At 41.9% G+C, this 16,626-nt stretch overlaps 1 protein-coding gene across 3 annotated transcripts in view; it reads right to left on the bottom strand.

The window, feature by feature from the left end:
• Window positions 1–16,626, bottom strand: part of GCN1 (GCN1 activator of EIF2AK4) — a 43,389-nt gene that overhangs the window by 21,391 nt on the left and 5,372 nt on the right. For 2 of the 3 annotated variants that reach the window (XM_080406975.1, XM_080406976.1), the window contains exons 6-28: window positions 16,124–16,222; window positions 15,907–16,041; window positions 14,922–14,990; window positions 14,727–14,835; window positions 14,244–14,318; window positions 13,850–13,978; window positions 13,573–13,623; window positions 13,076–13,174; window positions 12,617–12,790; window positions 10,920–11,072; window positions 10,078–10,170; window positions 8,492–8,567; window positions 8,155–8,314; window positions 7,053–7,242; window positions 6,813–6,937; window positions 6,299–6,477; window positions 6,033–6,126; window positions 5,184–5,297; window positions 4,790–4,988; window positions 4,193–4,348; window positions 1,131–1,312; window positions 765–845; window positions 145–288 (exon numbers count right to left, since the gene is read on the bottom strand). In XM_080406975.1, the coding sequence (XP_080263101.1) occupies window positions 145–288; window positions 765–845; window positions 1,131–1,312; window positions 4,193–4,348; window positions 4,790–4,988; window positions 5,184–5,297; window positions 6,033–6,126; window positions 6,299–6,477; window positions 6,813–6,937; window positions 7,053–7,242; window positions 8,155–8,314; window positions 8,492–8,567; window positions 10,078–10,170; window positions 10,920–11,072; window positions 12,617–12,790; window positions 13,076–13,174; window positions 13,573–13,623; window positions 13,850–13,978; window positions 14,244–14,318; window positions 14,727–14,835; window positions 14,922–14,990; window positions 15,907–16,041; window positions 16,124–16,222 (2,886 nt within the window). The remainder of the gene's footprint in view (window positions 1–144; window positions 289–764; window positions 846–1,130; window positions 1,313–4,192; window positions 4,349–4,789; window positions 4,989–5,183; window positions 5,298–6,032; window positions 6,127–6,298; window positions 6,478–6,812; window positions 6,938–7,052; window positions 7,243–8,154; window positions 8,315–8,491; window positions 8,568–10,077; window positions 10,171–10,919; window positions 11,073–12,616; window positions 12,791–13,075; window positions 13,175–13,572; window positions 13,624–13,849; window positions 13,979–14,243; window positions 14,319–14,726; window positions 14,836–14,921; window positions 14,991–15,906; window positions 16,042–16,123; window positions 16,223–16,626) is intronic. The other variant, XM_080406977.1, reaches the window with a different exon arrangement.

Raw genomic sequence — 16,626 nt, 5'->3', positions numbered from 1 at the left:
TGTTCAGTAGCTACTGCCGCCTCCTGCAGACACACTGCCCAAAGGCCAGCATCACAGCTGAAGCCTCTCTTCATCAGTATGACAGAAGATTCACCTCCTAAAAAATTAAGCAATTCAGTGTGACCCTGAATGACTCCCACCTACCCTGAGAGCTGCATCTCGAACATTCATGCATGGAGATTGCAGGGCCTGAAGTAACACATCGATCTCCTCCTGTTCTGCATAGGCACAGCCGTCCTCCCCACTGCTGCTCGTGCACAGGGCTGTCAGGGCATTGGAAGCCAAAACCTAAAATGCCATGAGGAAGTATTAAGAGATTCCACCTCTGCTTCTGTCAAAGCACGTGCAGGGTGGGGGTTAAGTGCTATTACAAGAGAAGAAATTCTCAAAGAACAATGACAAAAACAAGGACAGACAAATTCAGTCTGTTTGCCTTTCTGTTATGATTATTGACCTTTCTGCCATCTCATCCCTTAGAACAAACACTCAGAGGAGCAACTACTAAACTTCTTTGACAGAGCAAGGCCTCAGAGAAGGAATAAAATATCACCCGTGGAAGAGGGAAGAATATTTGGCGTAATGAAACCCACAGGAGAAAAAGGCGCAGACATTTTATTCCAGGAATACCATAAACACAGGAGAAAATAGGTAACGTATCAACCACCAGCCTCGGAGACATAAACCAAGTGGGTGTATTTCCTTCATGTAGATGCTGATGAAACTTAGGCAGAATCCTGGCTGTGGTTATGAAGCTGAGGACTCACCTGTAACCGTGGAGAACCTGTTCCTATCACCCGGCTTAGCAGAACTAGCATGTCCCTCCGGGGCAGCAACTCTGGGCCGTTCTGAAAGGTTGGAGCAGGGGCAGGGGAGGCAGAGGGAGGAGAAAAAGCTTTATGTCTTGTGACTCCAAAGTACCTTGCCACTGTATGACACTCTTTATAAAAACCACAATCAAAACCTAGGGCTGGACAGGTATCCAAAGCCTGTGATGGAAACAATCTTACATTGGTAAACCTAACTCGAAGAATTAATCTGCTTTGTCCACTTCACACATTAGCTGTTTTATCCCATGCTTCATCCAAACAACTGTTGAAGGAGGTCATCTGATCCTCACAGTTCTCACTTACCTCATCCACCAGCAAAGCCTGGCCATTTGCTGATGATCTCAGCTGAGCATGGACCGTAAGGATCTGCAGAATCTTGACCAGGAACTCCTCCTTGTCTTCACTGTCATGGGGTGTCTCAGTCATAACCGTCTTTAGGAGAGGAAAGACTAAGGAAAATGCTGGAGCTGATAACGGAGCAGCACCTGCAAAAAGGAAAAACAGTCCCATAAGCATAGCTGATCCTCTCACATCTTTGTTTTATAATATTGACTGGTATAAAACATACACCTTGGCAGCTCACGATGGATGTGGCCAGCTTCAGCCTTATGCCCAAACATGCTAAGTGACTGTAAGTATTTCTATGCCCCTAGAAACACCCTGGCTAAAGGACGCTGTTTCATGTGCGCCTGGACTTAACCCACACAGACCAAGCTTAGCCTGTTTGAAGCAGTGCATGCAGCCAGCCCCCCGTTAGCCTCTGCCACTTGGCAACTCCACTTAACAGCGGCAACAGCATGGTTCCAACAGTGACATCTGGCATTTCAGTGTTAGGTCAGTGGTTGAACTTGATGATCTTAAAGAGTCTTTTCCAACCTAAATGATTCTGTGATTCTACCGAATGTTGTTGCTTGCTACACCAATGAGCTGGCTTTAATTAAAGCCACATTACAATTCCAAATTACTTCCAATGATTTGACAATGCAAAAATACACACCATAAATGAAATTGAAACAGTTCAATGGATTAGAGTAGAGAAGCAGGCAAAACTGAGGTTTTGTCTGTCCTGGAAATATCTGTGGGCAGGGGGGATGGGACACAAAATCAAATTCATCACAACCAAATCTGAAATAAAAGCTATTATGTAAAGTGCATTTAGTTTGTGTGTACACCCTGAGAATTAAAATGCACTAAACCAAAAAACCCAAACAAACAAATGACAAAAAACCCATTACAATCAATTTTACTTCTGAGCAGGAGGAATCCACACAGGAATCTGATAATTTAACTAATGCACTTCTAAAGTTCGTTTGCCCCAAAACAGGGACCTGTTCACTAGCTACATTCCCTTTGAACACTTCCTACCAACCTAGCTAACCTGTCACTCCAGTTTCCCACTGGATTCTTGAGAATGAGGTTCCTCTAATACCGGTGCAATTCTCAACTCCCCTCTCCTCTTAAAAAATTAAAGCTTTTGGATTCCCTTTGTTAAAGATTTTGCTTCTTCCTTCTCACAGGGGCTTGACTATGGGACATAACAAATGCTCCTCACAGTTAGTCCAGTTAAAATTAACGTTATTAGATGTCTAAGGAAAATGTTTGCTTTCTATATCCTCTCTATGCTGTCAGAGAACGCCAGATTTTAAATTTCTAAGATGCAGATTAAGAGCACTGCAGATACAATACTGCAGTATTAGTCAGCTTATGTAGGGCATAGATACTGCAAAAGTAGTTCAAGGGAGAAATATTAAATAACAAACACACTGTGAGCTCCTAACTAACATGAATATCTTAGGTAACCCCCCCTCCATTTCTGATGGGGATTTTTCTCTGCTCAGTGTCTGTCTGCTTTTATGCTTTTTTTTTTTTTTTTTGCAGTTATTGGCCAGATATTTTTAGGCTTAAACAACCATCCCTCTATATGCAGCAGGAGGAATATAGCTTTATCTGAAAAGATAAATGTCCTATTAACAAAGGAGCTGGTACTGACCAGCACAAAAAAGGATTATAAAGTGTATCTTGACATTTCAGCAATGAATGATAAAATTTATCATCCATATTATAAAAAGGTACGGTCTCTCTTAGGTTTCATGGTAAGCTGAGAAACCTAAACTAACCTCTGCTAGTAATATTGCAAGACTCCAAAGAACTTTGAAAATGAGGAAAAATAATTTGATTATATAACATGACTTGTCTGACGAAGTGCTATGGAACCGACTTCCTTTCTCTTGCATAAATGAAAAAAAAATAATCAGACATTAATTTCATTAAGCACTGCAGGAAATCTTGAAGTATTGACAATACTTCTACTACTTTCTGGAAATAAGCCTGAAAATGGATTTAAATGTTACTGAACTTGCACTTACTATGGAAATTAATTGTATAGCGGAGACTCTGAATTATCACTGAGATGTTCAGCACTGAAGTGGTGCTCACCACGGTCAATTGCTGCTGTTCAGCTGTGAAGATTACATGTGCCACAGCCACACAACTGCAGCTCTGACTGGCAACAGAACAGCTAAGAGGAAAACTGAACTGGGGTAAGGGACCAAACAGAATCCTACGTTTCCCTTTAAAAATTATAAACCATCTACCACAGCAGCTTTTGATTGAGCTGGAGGAACTATCCAAAGCCTGGATGAACCACGTCTATCACTACAGTACACCAGATGCTTTAAGACAGCCTAAGCCATCCCTGCCCCTAAGGAAGCACACCTACCCTCCCTCTTCTGTAATGGCACAAGTACTTGTGCACTCTAGCATGAAGCAGATTCTAGTGATCTAGATTAAAACTAAGCTGGTGGGGAGAAAAAAAAAAAGAAAAAAAATCAAGAAAACAAGTTTCATTTTAATGCAGATCATATTCTTGCACTGTAGAAATATTGGTACTTGCCTTCATGTTAGAGTGGGAAAGAACTGCTTCTTTTACAACCATGCCAGAATAAAATATTCATGAACTGCAGCAACAACATAGCAAACAAGCAGGGGCCACAGGTACTTCGCTGCTGAGATCACAGATAACAAGCAATTATTTTGTCTTTCCACTTATGCTAAGTGGTGTTGAAAGGTAGGAACTGTCCTTGGCAAAGATGAGCCTTAATTTCACTACTATTATTTCTGTATGAACTATTCTAAGAAAAAAATACTGTTATTTCGTTTCTATGTTTACTATACTTGTAACATCATTTCTACTACTACCACAAAAAAAAACCCTTTAAGTTTTTCGTATCTATGAAAACTTATCTGATTTTTTAAAAAAAGTTAAGTCTCACCTATAAAACATTATACAAACCATCAGAACTAACACAGCTCGCAGACATATTGGTGGGGGAGAAGGTGTCAGAGGCATCTACACCACTTCTTACCTGGCTCTCCCTTGCCTGTTCGGCTAGGAATGGTATGGGCATGCAGCAAGCCAACAACTCTGTTCAGCGCAGTAGGCAGCTCTTCTTGACACCAGGATTCATCTAATTCACATTCTGGTTTCATCAGGCGCAAGGTCACATGGCTCACTAAAGTACCTGGTATGAAATAATAAAGAATCTGTGAGAAGACTAAACCCAAAGATTTCTCGAGAGAAAAGTCCCCAGGAGCAGAGCCCCAAGAATTACAACAAAGCTCTGTACAACAGCCCAGGCTGCACAGAGAAGGAAGCACAGCTTCACAACAGTTACACCTGCGAGTTACACTCCAAACCGCACAGGGGAGACAGTCCGATTGCGACCAACTGCTACTGAGACATGGTCACGATGGCTAGATAAGTCCTTGTCTTTGGACCCAGTGCTATCCAGCAGCAGGATCTCTGGGACATCAGTCATCACCCTAAGCACTGTTCCAGGGTGGTTTTTCTGCTTGGCTGTCTGTGGTACATGGTCATGATCCACAGCTTTTAAGGAGCATGAATTTTCACTGTTGTGCCATAAAATACACCCTGCCCTTAAACAGCAACTGCCAATACTAACCTAAGGTTTTCAGTCGGCCAGGCATGACACAGGAAGCTAAGGAAAGAAAAGGTTTCTTAACCCTTGGAGCAGCCAAAGGTGATCGAAAAAGTGGCAAGAAGGAGCCAACAAGACCAGGGATGTACTGAGTTAGACCAGGAGGCTTTCTCTTTATAACAGCATCCAGGAGTCCTAGAGCTGTTTCCAGCTCATTATCAAGCTGTAAGAGAAACAATTTAAAAGGTTATCATAAGATCTTCCATAGGGAAAAAATCAAGTTGTTAAATCTGATTTCTAATGAAACAAGGAAATCTGGTTTTGTCAAACATTCTCTATGCTACTCCATTTTCCTTACATCAAAATGACTTGGGTCATGGTAGCTGCAGAGCTGGCAAAAAGGACCATCGAGGCTTACCTCCTTCAGCCGTTTTCTTATCTGAGACTCCCTTTCCAGCTGTGCATGCATCAGCTCCTTCTGCTTACTAGTCAGCTGCACCTCATCCTTTATTCCTTTCTTCTTCTTTATTTCCTGCAGTAGAGCACCATAGACATTAATAACTGGGAGACATTAACACCATCCCCTCCACCAGATAGGAAAGTTGGACACATTGGCGTTTTTTGCACTTCACTTTTAAAACAGCATAAAAATATTCTTCCAAGTATATCACTCTTAAGTGAAGACACAAAGTGGGAATCAGCAGATTGACACTTTAGCGTCCCATTAGCAAAATGACATCAGTTTCTCTCACATTTAAATCTGTCACAAACTATTTGATATCATCAAAAAGAACTGTCCAGCTCTTTCTACAGTGGGTGGGCATGTCATCCTCCCTAGAGCAAACAAAAGTCAACCTCCAATAAAAGACTTCTCCAGTCAACTTGGTACATTCCCTTCCTTTCACCAAATTCTTCCCCGCACCTACACCCACTGCTCTGGCCAGACTCAACAGAACTGCTGGCTGTCAACAAGATGGAAGCACCTATTTAACAACCCTGACCGAAAAAGTTACACAACATACATTGAACATGAAATGAAGGGAAAAATCAGGTATTACAAACAAGTAAGCACACTCAGAAACAAGTAGAACACCACATAAATTGATACAAATACAGATATAAGAGAAAAACTGATGCATACAGATACAAGAAAAGACAACAATCAGGTATTCAAAGAAGTTCAGAGAATCTTTCCCAACAGAAGCCATGCAAAGGTTCACGTAGTGAAGCTTCTGACCAGCCTGGCTTTCCCGTGCCATCAACTCACCTCCTTCAGCTCCAGCTCAATGATTTGTTCCTTGAAAGAATAAGCTTTGTTCTCCCTCTTCATGTTAGCCTTTTTCATACTATCCTGTTGAGCACTGAGAAGGAAAAGTAGAGAAAAGAATCAGCACTGCTCTGGACTAAGATCCAGCCACACAAATCCGGGAACTCCTGTCCAGAAAGAGCATCTGACAAACCCACTAGCCAACTGGCTAGGTGCAAGCAGCCATCAATCCCCAGGTGCACAGCAAAAAGAAACTATAGTCTTACCTCTGTATTATAGACTTGTCATACAGTTCTCCCTCTGGAGTCTTCATGATAGCAAATTCCTCTCGAGTAACCTGGCACAGAGCTGGGTTCTCCATTGATGCTGAGATAGTGCTGATGAGCTGTGGGAGCACTCTACCAGGTGAAAGCAGAGAGAGAGATCCCACTGCATTCATAGATGACTACCAAGAAAACAAAGGAAAATATTGTTATCAGCAATCCTTGAAATTGTCTCAAAAAAGTATGCTCTGTTGAGACAGCCCACATTATGTTCCAATTCCTTGTTGAGTGGGTACTTGAATTTTACCTGAAATTCTACTCAGTTGCTGGTACACATGCTTTCCCCATTAAATCCCAGCTCCTTTTCACCATAGACATAGTCTTTGAACCTGCCTTTTCCCCATCTTTTAGACAAATCTCCTTCCTTATAGACCAGTTAATACTTAACTCCTCCAGAAAACTCTCCTGTTCCAAAGTACCTCCCAAAACTAACACAAGGAAAGCAGAGGTTTATCACCTGGTTCTCCAGAGTGTAGGCAGTGATCCTGGGTAGTATGTCATGCAGGTGTTTGGTAACGAAGTCCTTGGGATCTATCTTCATCTTAATGAGGAGGGCTGGCCAAAGACCCGGCTGCACAGCCACTAGCAAGAAGAGATGAGCATAACAAATATCAAGCAGACTGCTAATACAATGAAACAAAAGGTAAGGTAAAAACCCCTTACACTGGCCCTGACATGGTCTTACCCCTTCACTCACCTACAGATGGATGATGGCTCACCAGCAGCATCTCCAGTGCCAGCTTTTCTGGCTCAAAGGAATCCACATCGAGCCCTGCCACACTCGAGATGACACAGAGTGCCTCATGAAGGACACGGGGAGGAATATAGGACCTTCCTAGCTCTGACAGCTCTCCCGACTCCATCACCAGGACCTCATGAGGCAGAACCTGAGTAGACAACTTGGCATTAACACATAATACCAAGCTGTCCTGAGCCCTGAGCGCACGTCCTCACAGTAACATACTGAATACCAACCATCAGCTCCCTCTGTCAGTACCGCAAAAAGGAAGGGAGGGATACAGGACAACAGTGGAACCAAAGCAGCGATGACAGTGACAGAAATGTTAAGAATGGAGGACTGCACTAGATTTGACAAGCCAGGGTAAAATAAAACTTAAACCGACCATTTTTGGCAAAGACTTTGGAAAAGGTTGAACCAGCTGGCTGGGAACAGTATGCGCAACTTCTGCAGTCTAATTTTACCCAGTAACTTCTCAAAAAGACTTTATTCAGGCTGTATGTTTGACACGGGAAGACTATTTACAAAGTCCCAGCCTTGGTACCCAATTAATGCAACTTAAATCAATTATACAACTTGACATGGTGCTGGCTTAGCAGCATGCCCAATAATATAGCACTCATTTCCTTTTTTTATTTTATTTTTAATTTTTATAGTAGTTTCTACTGAAGTATTTATATTACATTTGTTTTAAATAGGCAGCCTGAGCTATAACCCAGGGCCAAAGAACTAGGATAGCGAGAAAGGAACGAAGCACTTGGTCTTCCAGCAGATTAAATTTGGATTAAAATAAGAGAAGGACATGGAAAACTGCAGCTTCCTCCCTACGTAATTTTGAAGAACGTGTCTTCTGTATATGTAGGGAAGACTAAGCACACCGCAGATGCTGATACAGTAATATGCAGTAATCTAGTGACAAGTGACATTCTAGGAAATCATCTGGAACTGAATCATCTTCATCTCACACTATGTCAATCCTAAGAGCAAACCTTGGGTAGGGAGGTGACTGGCAGCATACAAGCAACTGCCTGAGCAGAGACTATTCTTCTTGACTACTCACCTTATGAGAACTGAGAACCACTTTCAGCTCCTCCAAGAGCCCATAGGCCAGTTTGTACCCTCCCAGAGAGGCCAAGAGCTTCCTCACTGTTTGATGGGCCTGTCTTCGAACATGCCAGGTCCGACTCAGCAGTACTGCAACAAGGGCACGGTGATACTGCCTGAAAAGAGAGAAATACAACAGGTTTAGCAAAGGAGGCAGCTCTGCAAACCAAGTGGACACAAAAACACAAAGAGTTTAACATTTTTTACAAAGTCCGAAGCCCACCCTCTCTACTGCCCGCATTAACACGCAGGGGTCAGACACAGATCGGTGGCAGCAAGTGCACGCTACGTACTGAACTTTACTTTCAGGCAGCCGTTGCGCATGATCCAAGAGAAGGCGCTCTGTCAGTTGCAGTACTGTACACATCGCTGTGGGAAAAGACAAATATTTAAAATAGCATGAGACTTCATAAAGAAACAGATTTTTTTACCTGAAAACAAACAAACAGCAGGCAAAGCATGTTAAAATAGCTAGCCAAACTGAGCCTCTACATAATCTTCTCAGTGAAGCTGGAGACAAATCCAACTCAAATCTGCCAAGGCTGGAAACAGAGCCATGGTTTCATAAAAACGTTGTTAGCTGAATCCCAGCAGAATTTTCCTGACCACTATGTGTGACCTATTTTTGTTTAAGTCAACAGAGCAAACAGAATGATAAACACCGTGCTCGCTGCATCCAATGCCAGTAATTCCTGAGCCCTGCTGAAACATTTTCAGTGATGATAAAACGTCTACTGAATTCATACTCAAGTGCATAATATCATTTGAATAGTAGCTTTGGTATTTTATCTTACACCATCTTCTGTGCTTTAACTGTCACTAGGCCCTTTGGTTTGTATATCAATGTTCAATCACAGCATCAAAGCAGGAGCAGAAAGCTCCTGAAACACGGGGTGGGTTACAACCCGTATTAAGTACAGGTACAGAGGACTTCCAAAATTCAAGGCATCAGATGGTTTGGGGCTGTTAAGCATTTCAGCTACATGTTTTTGCTTAAATAACCACCAATAACAAATCACAACAATATTTAATCTTAGCATTACTTTTTTGGATCTAACATCCTAAGGGAGCAATATAAAATTTTCCAAATCACGCTGTTTCAGAGTATTTGCAGACTTGGAAAGGAAAATGAATGGATACACACATTGCCTTCAGGAAACAAGGATTGCAGGAAACAAAGGAGAAATGATGTTATTTCCCATTTAGAAAACTTCACCTCTTCAAAGCTTTGTACAAAAGATAAATGAATTCATTTCAGAGAAAGGAATCACAAACTCATTTTCAAAACTTTCCATTTACAATGCAATCAGTAATGTTTTCTGTTGGATACATTCCATAATTTTTTTCCAATTAATCTTTAAACACAAGAGAACAAAACAGAGCATAGAGACACTAGTTTATAAGCCAATTGATTTCCTATCTGTTATTACTCTTCCACCACATACTTAATATTTTCAACTACCTGTTTTTTCTTCACCCTTATTTTACTTTTTGCCATCTTACTTGTAATTTTAGGCTTCTCTGTGTCTCTCAGATTGGCTTCAACTATTTACTTAAAAACTGGGACACTACAGAGATGCATTTTGTATTGGAAAGGCTTTAACAGACTACAAATTTGGAATTCTAAATGTTTGATGACTCAGGTTCATTAAGAAATAAATTAATATTGTTCATATTATTCATATTATTATAAAATAATAATGTTCAAGCTTAGACTACAATTAGTCTAGACATACTTCTGAAAGAGTACGCTGTTCACTTTCATTTGAAACTGGATCCACCAAGGATTATAGAACAGGGAGAACAGCATCATTAGCTCTTGTAAGTACTACGTAACAGAGTTAAACTGCAACCGGATACACAGTAACTGACAATTTACCTTCCTCTGATGCAGACTGCAAGAACTTCTCAGATGTAAAAATTTGTTTTTTCTCATCCAGAATCAGCTGCCAGAAACCACTCAGCTTAGACTCTGAAGGGAAAAGAATAAGTCTATCAAGTCAGAACCCACCAGCATACATAAAATACAGTAGAATTCTGCCTCCTGAAATCATTCAAGTTACTTCTGTCTTTGCTTGTCTGCAGTTATAAAGCCTCTCATCTCTCTCATTCAGGACTTAAGTATGCCCAAAAAATACCTGCTGCTGACAAAAATACATTTCTCTGGGTTACATTTGTGAAATCTGGTCTGGTTTACCTTAATATTTCATAGGGGAAACCTTCCTAAAAATGAAGGAAAGGAGGAAAGTGGTGTGCTGCTTTTGATAGACAGAACACACCTGGATTTTATATCCTGGCAGATGTATGAACTCACGAGACTTCTTGTAATATCCTCTAATGGAAGACAGAACTTCAGTCCTCGTGTTTTCCAAAGACGTTTGGTAAAACCACTACCCAAGTAACAAGCAAGTAATAGTTTTAATGCATCAGTCAAGTCCTAGCATGTAAGGTCTGGGTGACTGTCTTCTGTCAGAATAAAGAGGAATATCCCTAGATGAATGCAACCTGGAAGTTGCAAAGGTAGGGAAGAGCAAGAACTCTTCACTGACATAACTGAGAGAGACTGGAATTAATCTTTCCCTGGCATACAAAGGGGCAATGAGTTTCTATGTGGAAACAATACACAGATGAAGGAACAGTATCTCACCCATATTGTCCAGAAAAGCGTTAAGCCTCAGAACCTGTTTATATTGGGTGCTACTAGACGCTTTGTGACCTTACCAGTTTGTCCCTCAATTACAGACATCCTGCAGATCAACAAAGCTGCAGCAACTCCTTCAGTTACCATGGGAACCTGAGTACTTTGAGATGCTGCTTTTTCTACTGTCTGGATCAGCATTGGCAGCAAGTCCATTCCCTGTAACAATGTGTCACCTGAGGAGACAGAAAGAGACAAGTTACAAAACAACACGGTCCTTTCATACTGTACACCACGGGGGTATCAATGGTTCTTTTGTCACTAGACAAGGAAAGGAATCAGACACATACTGGGAAGACTGAATCGCCCAGAGTATTTGCCAGTCGCTACTAGCATTAAACTTTAACCACGAAAAGCTAGAGGATAACCACTTCAGACCTTTCGTCACAGATAAAACAGTCCCATCTCAACACCAGTTTCTGTTCAGGGGATGCAAAAGAAAATGCTAATTCAGTTACATTAAAGGAATTGCTTCAAATCACAGGAAGCCTGACTTCAAAGATTATGTTTCCCTAAGAGAGGGAAAGTAAATTCCTGGCAAGCCACAACCATCTGTTCCACTTCAAACATTCACAAGTCAAGGAATCCCACAGGTCCACAACCCTTGCTCCCACAGAAGCTGAGCTGGCTGTTCCTGCTATTTCCAGAAGCAACACCTCGCACACAATACTAAAAAAGGAAACAAAAGACTTGGGATTTTCTACATTAAGTATCTGCAAGTAGTGTTTTAACTATAAACTCTTAGAAGATTCTGACTCCTTTTCTTTGTCCCAGCTGGATGCTTTGTTGGGTGGGTCAAAGCAATGGTCATTGTTCCAGTGGTGCGTAAATTATTTTAGAATATAAGTATCTTGAGCCTTGATGCTCTGAACAGCTGCACACGCCACACACAAGTAATCCCCTTGCCCGGGGCATGAGCAATTTCAGGCTTTGCCATATTGAAAGGACCACCTTCCTGTGAAATCTAAGTAGGTTTAAGAGTGTTTTTTTCAGCCCTGTGGTAGCACAGAAATTCCTGGTAGCTACAACAGAAAAATGCAGAATTACAATTTCATTCATATCATATTGGAAAAGTGATGGTTAATCCATTGTATGGATACCATACACTGAGTTATTGATCTCTTAAGCAAATGTATACCATCTTCTTGATTCACCCTGCATCACCAAGAAAGGGAGATGTCACATACAGGCATCAGACTGATCACCCTTTGACCTGTGGATCAAATGCTGAAGTCAAAGGGGACAGGACCAACAGATACAAATCTCAAAAAGACCACAAGTTTAGAATATCTTAAGTTCTTCATTTCAAACACAACAATATTTTTTTTTATTATTTTTTAAAGCTTCCAAGAGCCAAAGCCAGAGACCAGGATCCCAGTGTGCTGGGTGCTACATTAAAAAAAAAAAAGCAGAGTCCCTGAGCTAGAAACCTTATCATTTAAGTGTAAGACAAAAACAAAGCAATCAAAGATTACTTTGGGAGTATACAAAAGACAGCACGATGAGCAGTGATGCTAGTTATACAAGGAGACAAACCACCTTTATAAACTTCAAAGCAAGAGAGAGTTTAAGGAGAAACAGGAAGGATGTCAGTGAACAGATATCACCTAACAAAATCCTTCTTAATCCACACAGCTATCTACTTGTATCAGGAAGTACAAAAGTTGATTTCTCTTAAGCCACACAGTCTAAAGAGTTACTAATAGCTGCACAGATTTACCTTTGAAAGATGCTAGCATGCACTGCAGGTAGGCATGTCTCACAGCTGAAGTAGAGGTTTTAAGGCTGAAGGCTTTCTTTAGCCATTCTACCAACTTCTTGGGAACTTCTGTGGTGAACCGAACACACCAAAGAGCCAGGACAGAGACCGCATGAACCAAGGTGCCTTCATGGACTAGGAAGTAACACAGAGCTCATGTCAGTACAACAATTGCATAAAACACAGGAACATAAACCAGAATAATGTCAGGTGATAACGCTGGGGAGAGGCAGGAAAAGAATGGATGTGCTCCTAACAGACACAGCACTGTCTCCACAGGGTTGCTCATCCAAACAGGGCAACAGATTTTGTAACACAACAGGCGAGAATCCAGATTTATCCTGAATAACAGGCCATATGAAAATCCTGCTCATGACAAAAGCAGCTTAGCAAACCCAGAACAAAGGCAAGAGGTTTCACCTTCTTGTTGCAGGAAAGGGATGAAAAGCTCAGCCATGGTTCCAGTCAGAACTTGGCTAGATGATCCAGAAACCACATGGTGACTAAGGCTGCCGATCCCTGAAAGGACAGAACTCTCTCATTAGTTCCCAAGCTACCAGCACTTGCTGCAAAATCTAAAAACGATCAAGAAAGTTTCATTTCATGTCAACCCCTGCACAGACATACCTGTTTCTTGTCACTGCAAGGGATGTACCAACACAGCAGGACCTCTGTCTTAATTTTTACTCAGAATAGTCGTCTTTCTTGCATAAAATATTTTACCTTACCAGCCAATTATTTCCTTTGGCTAGAAAGTCAAGAACTGGCATGTGGCATCCTGCCTGCACTCTCTCTGACATCAACTACAGCCAATTCAGAATGACAGGCAGGAAACCCTAAACATACGAGATCCCTTTCATTCAGCCTTCTGCTAAATTTCTTCCACCTGAGAAGCACCTTTCTTCTAGGATCCTCACCTGAAAGGACACTCATCTTCTGAGCAACAACTGTCAGCTTCCCTTCTGAGCCTGCCAAACAGAAATAAATGGGTGACAGCTGACTTACAGACAGACAACAGCTATGTGCTACATCAAGGATCTCTAAAATGCAAAAGCCTGCCGCATTATCCCTGATCCAGGCTGAGCCACCCCTATGATACAGGCAGCTAAAGACAACAGAAAATACAATACACACAACTCCTTGAAGCTGGCAAGCCTTTATTCATCTCCATTGCTTATCCCACCATTTACTCACCCCCTAAGATGGCGAAAAGGTGTCTGCCCAGCGACTCCACAGCTGAAGGATCACTACACTGTCGAGCCAAGTTCTTTAATGCCACAACTGCTTCATCCATCAGCTGCACACTGTTGGATTTCAGATGACCTAGAAAATAACACACAAGCTAAGAGTTCCTTATAACAAGCTGCACAAACCCAGCAAGACAAGGACATATCTTTACACGTCGTGGCTTGACTCAGCTTCCAGAACCATCATGTGAACTATTCCAGTTCCAAGTTACAGCATCATCCTCCCTCCAACATAAAACAACCTCTTCACCAACAATCAAGCTGTTACAGGTACACCCACAAAGATGAAAAAAAAGCTTTATTCTGAATTCATCATTCCCTCCAGAAGTTAGGGTACTTACTGGCCAGTCCTTTCACAATGTCTAGAGCATACTGGCTAAGATCCAGATTCACAGATACAAGCAAACACGAGATTGCTGAAGACAGAAGAGATAATGGCATATTAAATTTTGAGTAACTGTTTTCATCATTTTAATACACCCTTGCCCACAGTTCACATCAAGAGCAGACAGGGTCAATAAGGAATATGAAGAAAAAAACCACTGAAATTGATGCCCAATGAACAGATTAATTCAGTATTATTCTGAGCACTCAGCTGTGAAATTCTGTCCTCAGTGCAAACAATAACTATCACATTCCCAGACACCTGGGATCACACCACAAATGTTGCTTCTCCACATCTAATCCTTAGACCATCCTGCTGCCTGCACTCACACAACCAAAAGCACAGTCCAGAGAGACGTACTCCCCCAACAGCTCCAGAGCTCTAAGGAATAACTATTCATGCTCTTTGACAGAGCAATGCAGAGAGATGACAGACTCACTTTCAATTACGTTCTCAGGACTCCGTAGCAGGGATTTCTGCAGAGTTGGCAAAACTAAGTCCTTGAATTCAGCGTGAGACATGTACCGAAGAAGCGGGGAGCAGCTGTCCTGCAAAGGGAACAAAGCGCTCAGGGCAGCAGTGGATGTTGCACATAGGACAAAAGCACAAGCAGCTCTGTAACAGCATGTCTCACCAGCACGTGCTTCTGAGGCTTTGTCTTGCTCATAAGGATGGTCTTCAAGTAGAAATCCAGAAGAGCACTCTGAACAAGTAAAACCACCAAATTACAGCCACACTGCAAGCCATACACAGCACCCTGCATGCCTCTGGAAGGCAGCCCATCCACTAAGCAGCTGTGCTTCCATCCTCATGTAAGACAGTCAAGCAGAGATCAGTACTCTCTGCTCTACCCCTCAGCCCAACACTCAAAATGCACTGCGAGCTAAATGCTGCCTTCTGTTCCTACACAGGGGAGAAGATAGAAAGCTGCAGTGTTGGCCATCTATATAAATGCACAGACCACAGCAAAAAGCCACACATCTGACACCCCCTCTGTAAACCTATGCCAGCTGTTTAGTCAGAAGTGTGTGACTACTGAACTGACAGATAACAAAACCAGAGGCAGATGCAAAGTACAACCTCAATCTATTCAGCCCCCTTCCCCATGATAAGAAGTGAAGCTACTTATTGTAACAAGTAACTAAGGGTAATTTGCTGATCAAATGGGGTTTTAACAAAAGGAATGATCTTGCTGCAACAAGATTTGAGAACGTTCTGTCTGGCGAGAAAAGAGTTAGCTGTTAACCATGAGGTTGCGAGATGTACCTTCTCAAGGCCAATGCTAAACCATAATCTCATGTTACTATGACAACCTTTGTCTTCATCTAGACCTTAGTGTAAAAATACATTAGTTTTGTAATATACAGCTTCTTGCTACGGGACTGAGAGCATAGCTGTTTGCTTAAACCGGCCTTGAGGATAAAAGGGCTCTGATACTTGTTGGAATTTGTGAGCCTGGATGGAGCTGTGACTCCCTGGCCGCCCGGCGCTGTTTTTGCTTTCCTGCCTTAATAAATACTTAGTGAATTTATTTCGGACCCTAATTATTTCAATTCAACTGTAACACTTATTAGCAAAAAAAAAAAAAAAAAAAAAAAAAAGCAGTACAACAAATTCACCTTGTATCGTTTAATAATATCCATCTCTTTCTGTGCTGTGCAAAACTGCACCACAAGTCCAAGCATTGCAGCATAACTCTGGTTTGGTTCAAGACCAAGAATGACAGACAGGTATTGATCCACCAGATCTTGGTTCTGAAGAGAAAAAGAGCAAGGCACGTTAAGACAGCAGAACCTAGAACAGCTATTGAGTACGGTCACGTACAGTACACAACACCTCTTTCCACAGCCTGTTCAATTTCTTCACGGCCCCATTCACCGCCTGCTTATGAGAACCTCCCAGGACTTCCAAAAGGAGCAAACACTGAGCCTCCACCTGCCAAGGGAAACAGACAAAAAAACCTTCATGCACCTGCTTCTCAGAGAGTTCATACGGAACAAGACATATCACAATGTCAGTGATTAGCTGAATGTGCTTAGGAAAAAGTCCTTACATCATGTAAGTTCTCCCAACAAGCTGACATTGCTTTTGTCCCACGCACACCCCTTTGCAGAACCATGCACAGTAGCTCTGCAAACTTTGTCTCTGAAAACAGCAATTTATGTCAGATTACATCTCTTCTTAAAACATGTCCCAACTATATTGTCAGGTGCTATGGGCATGGTCACAGGTTCAGGTTGTTAAAGCAGTGAAAAGAAAGCAAAAAGCTACTTGACACTGTCTGGCAGAATATCACACACAAATGCTTCAAGGGAGGCAGAAGGAATTCATGCCACACT

Source organism: Falco punctatus (assembly GCF_963210335.1).
Source record: "Falco punctatus genome assembly, chromosome: 1".
In the NCBI taxonomy this organism is placed as follows: domain Eukaryota; kingdom Metazoa; phylum Chordata; class Aves; order Falconiformes; family Falconidae; genus Falco; species Falco punctatus.
The sequence above is the reverse complement of the archived record's forward strand: the minus strand, read 5'-3'. Positions and strand labels throughout refer to the sequence as shown.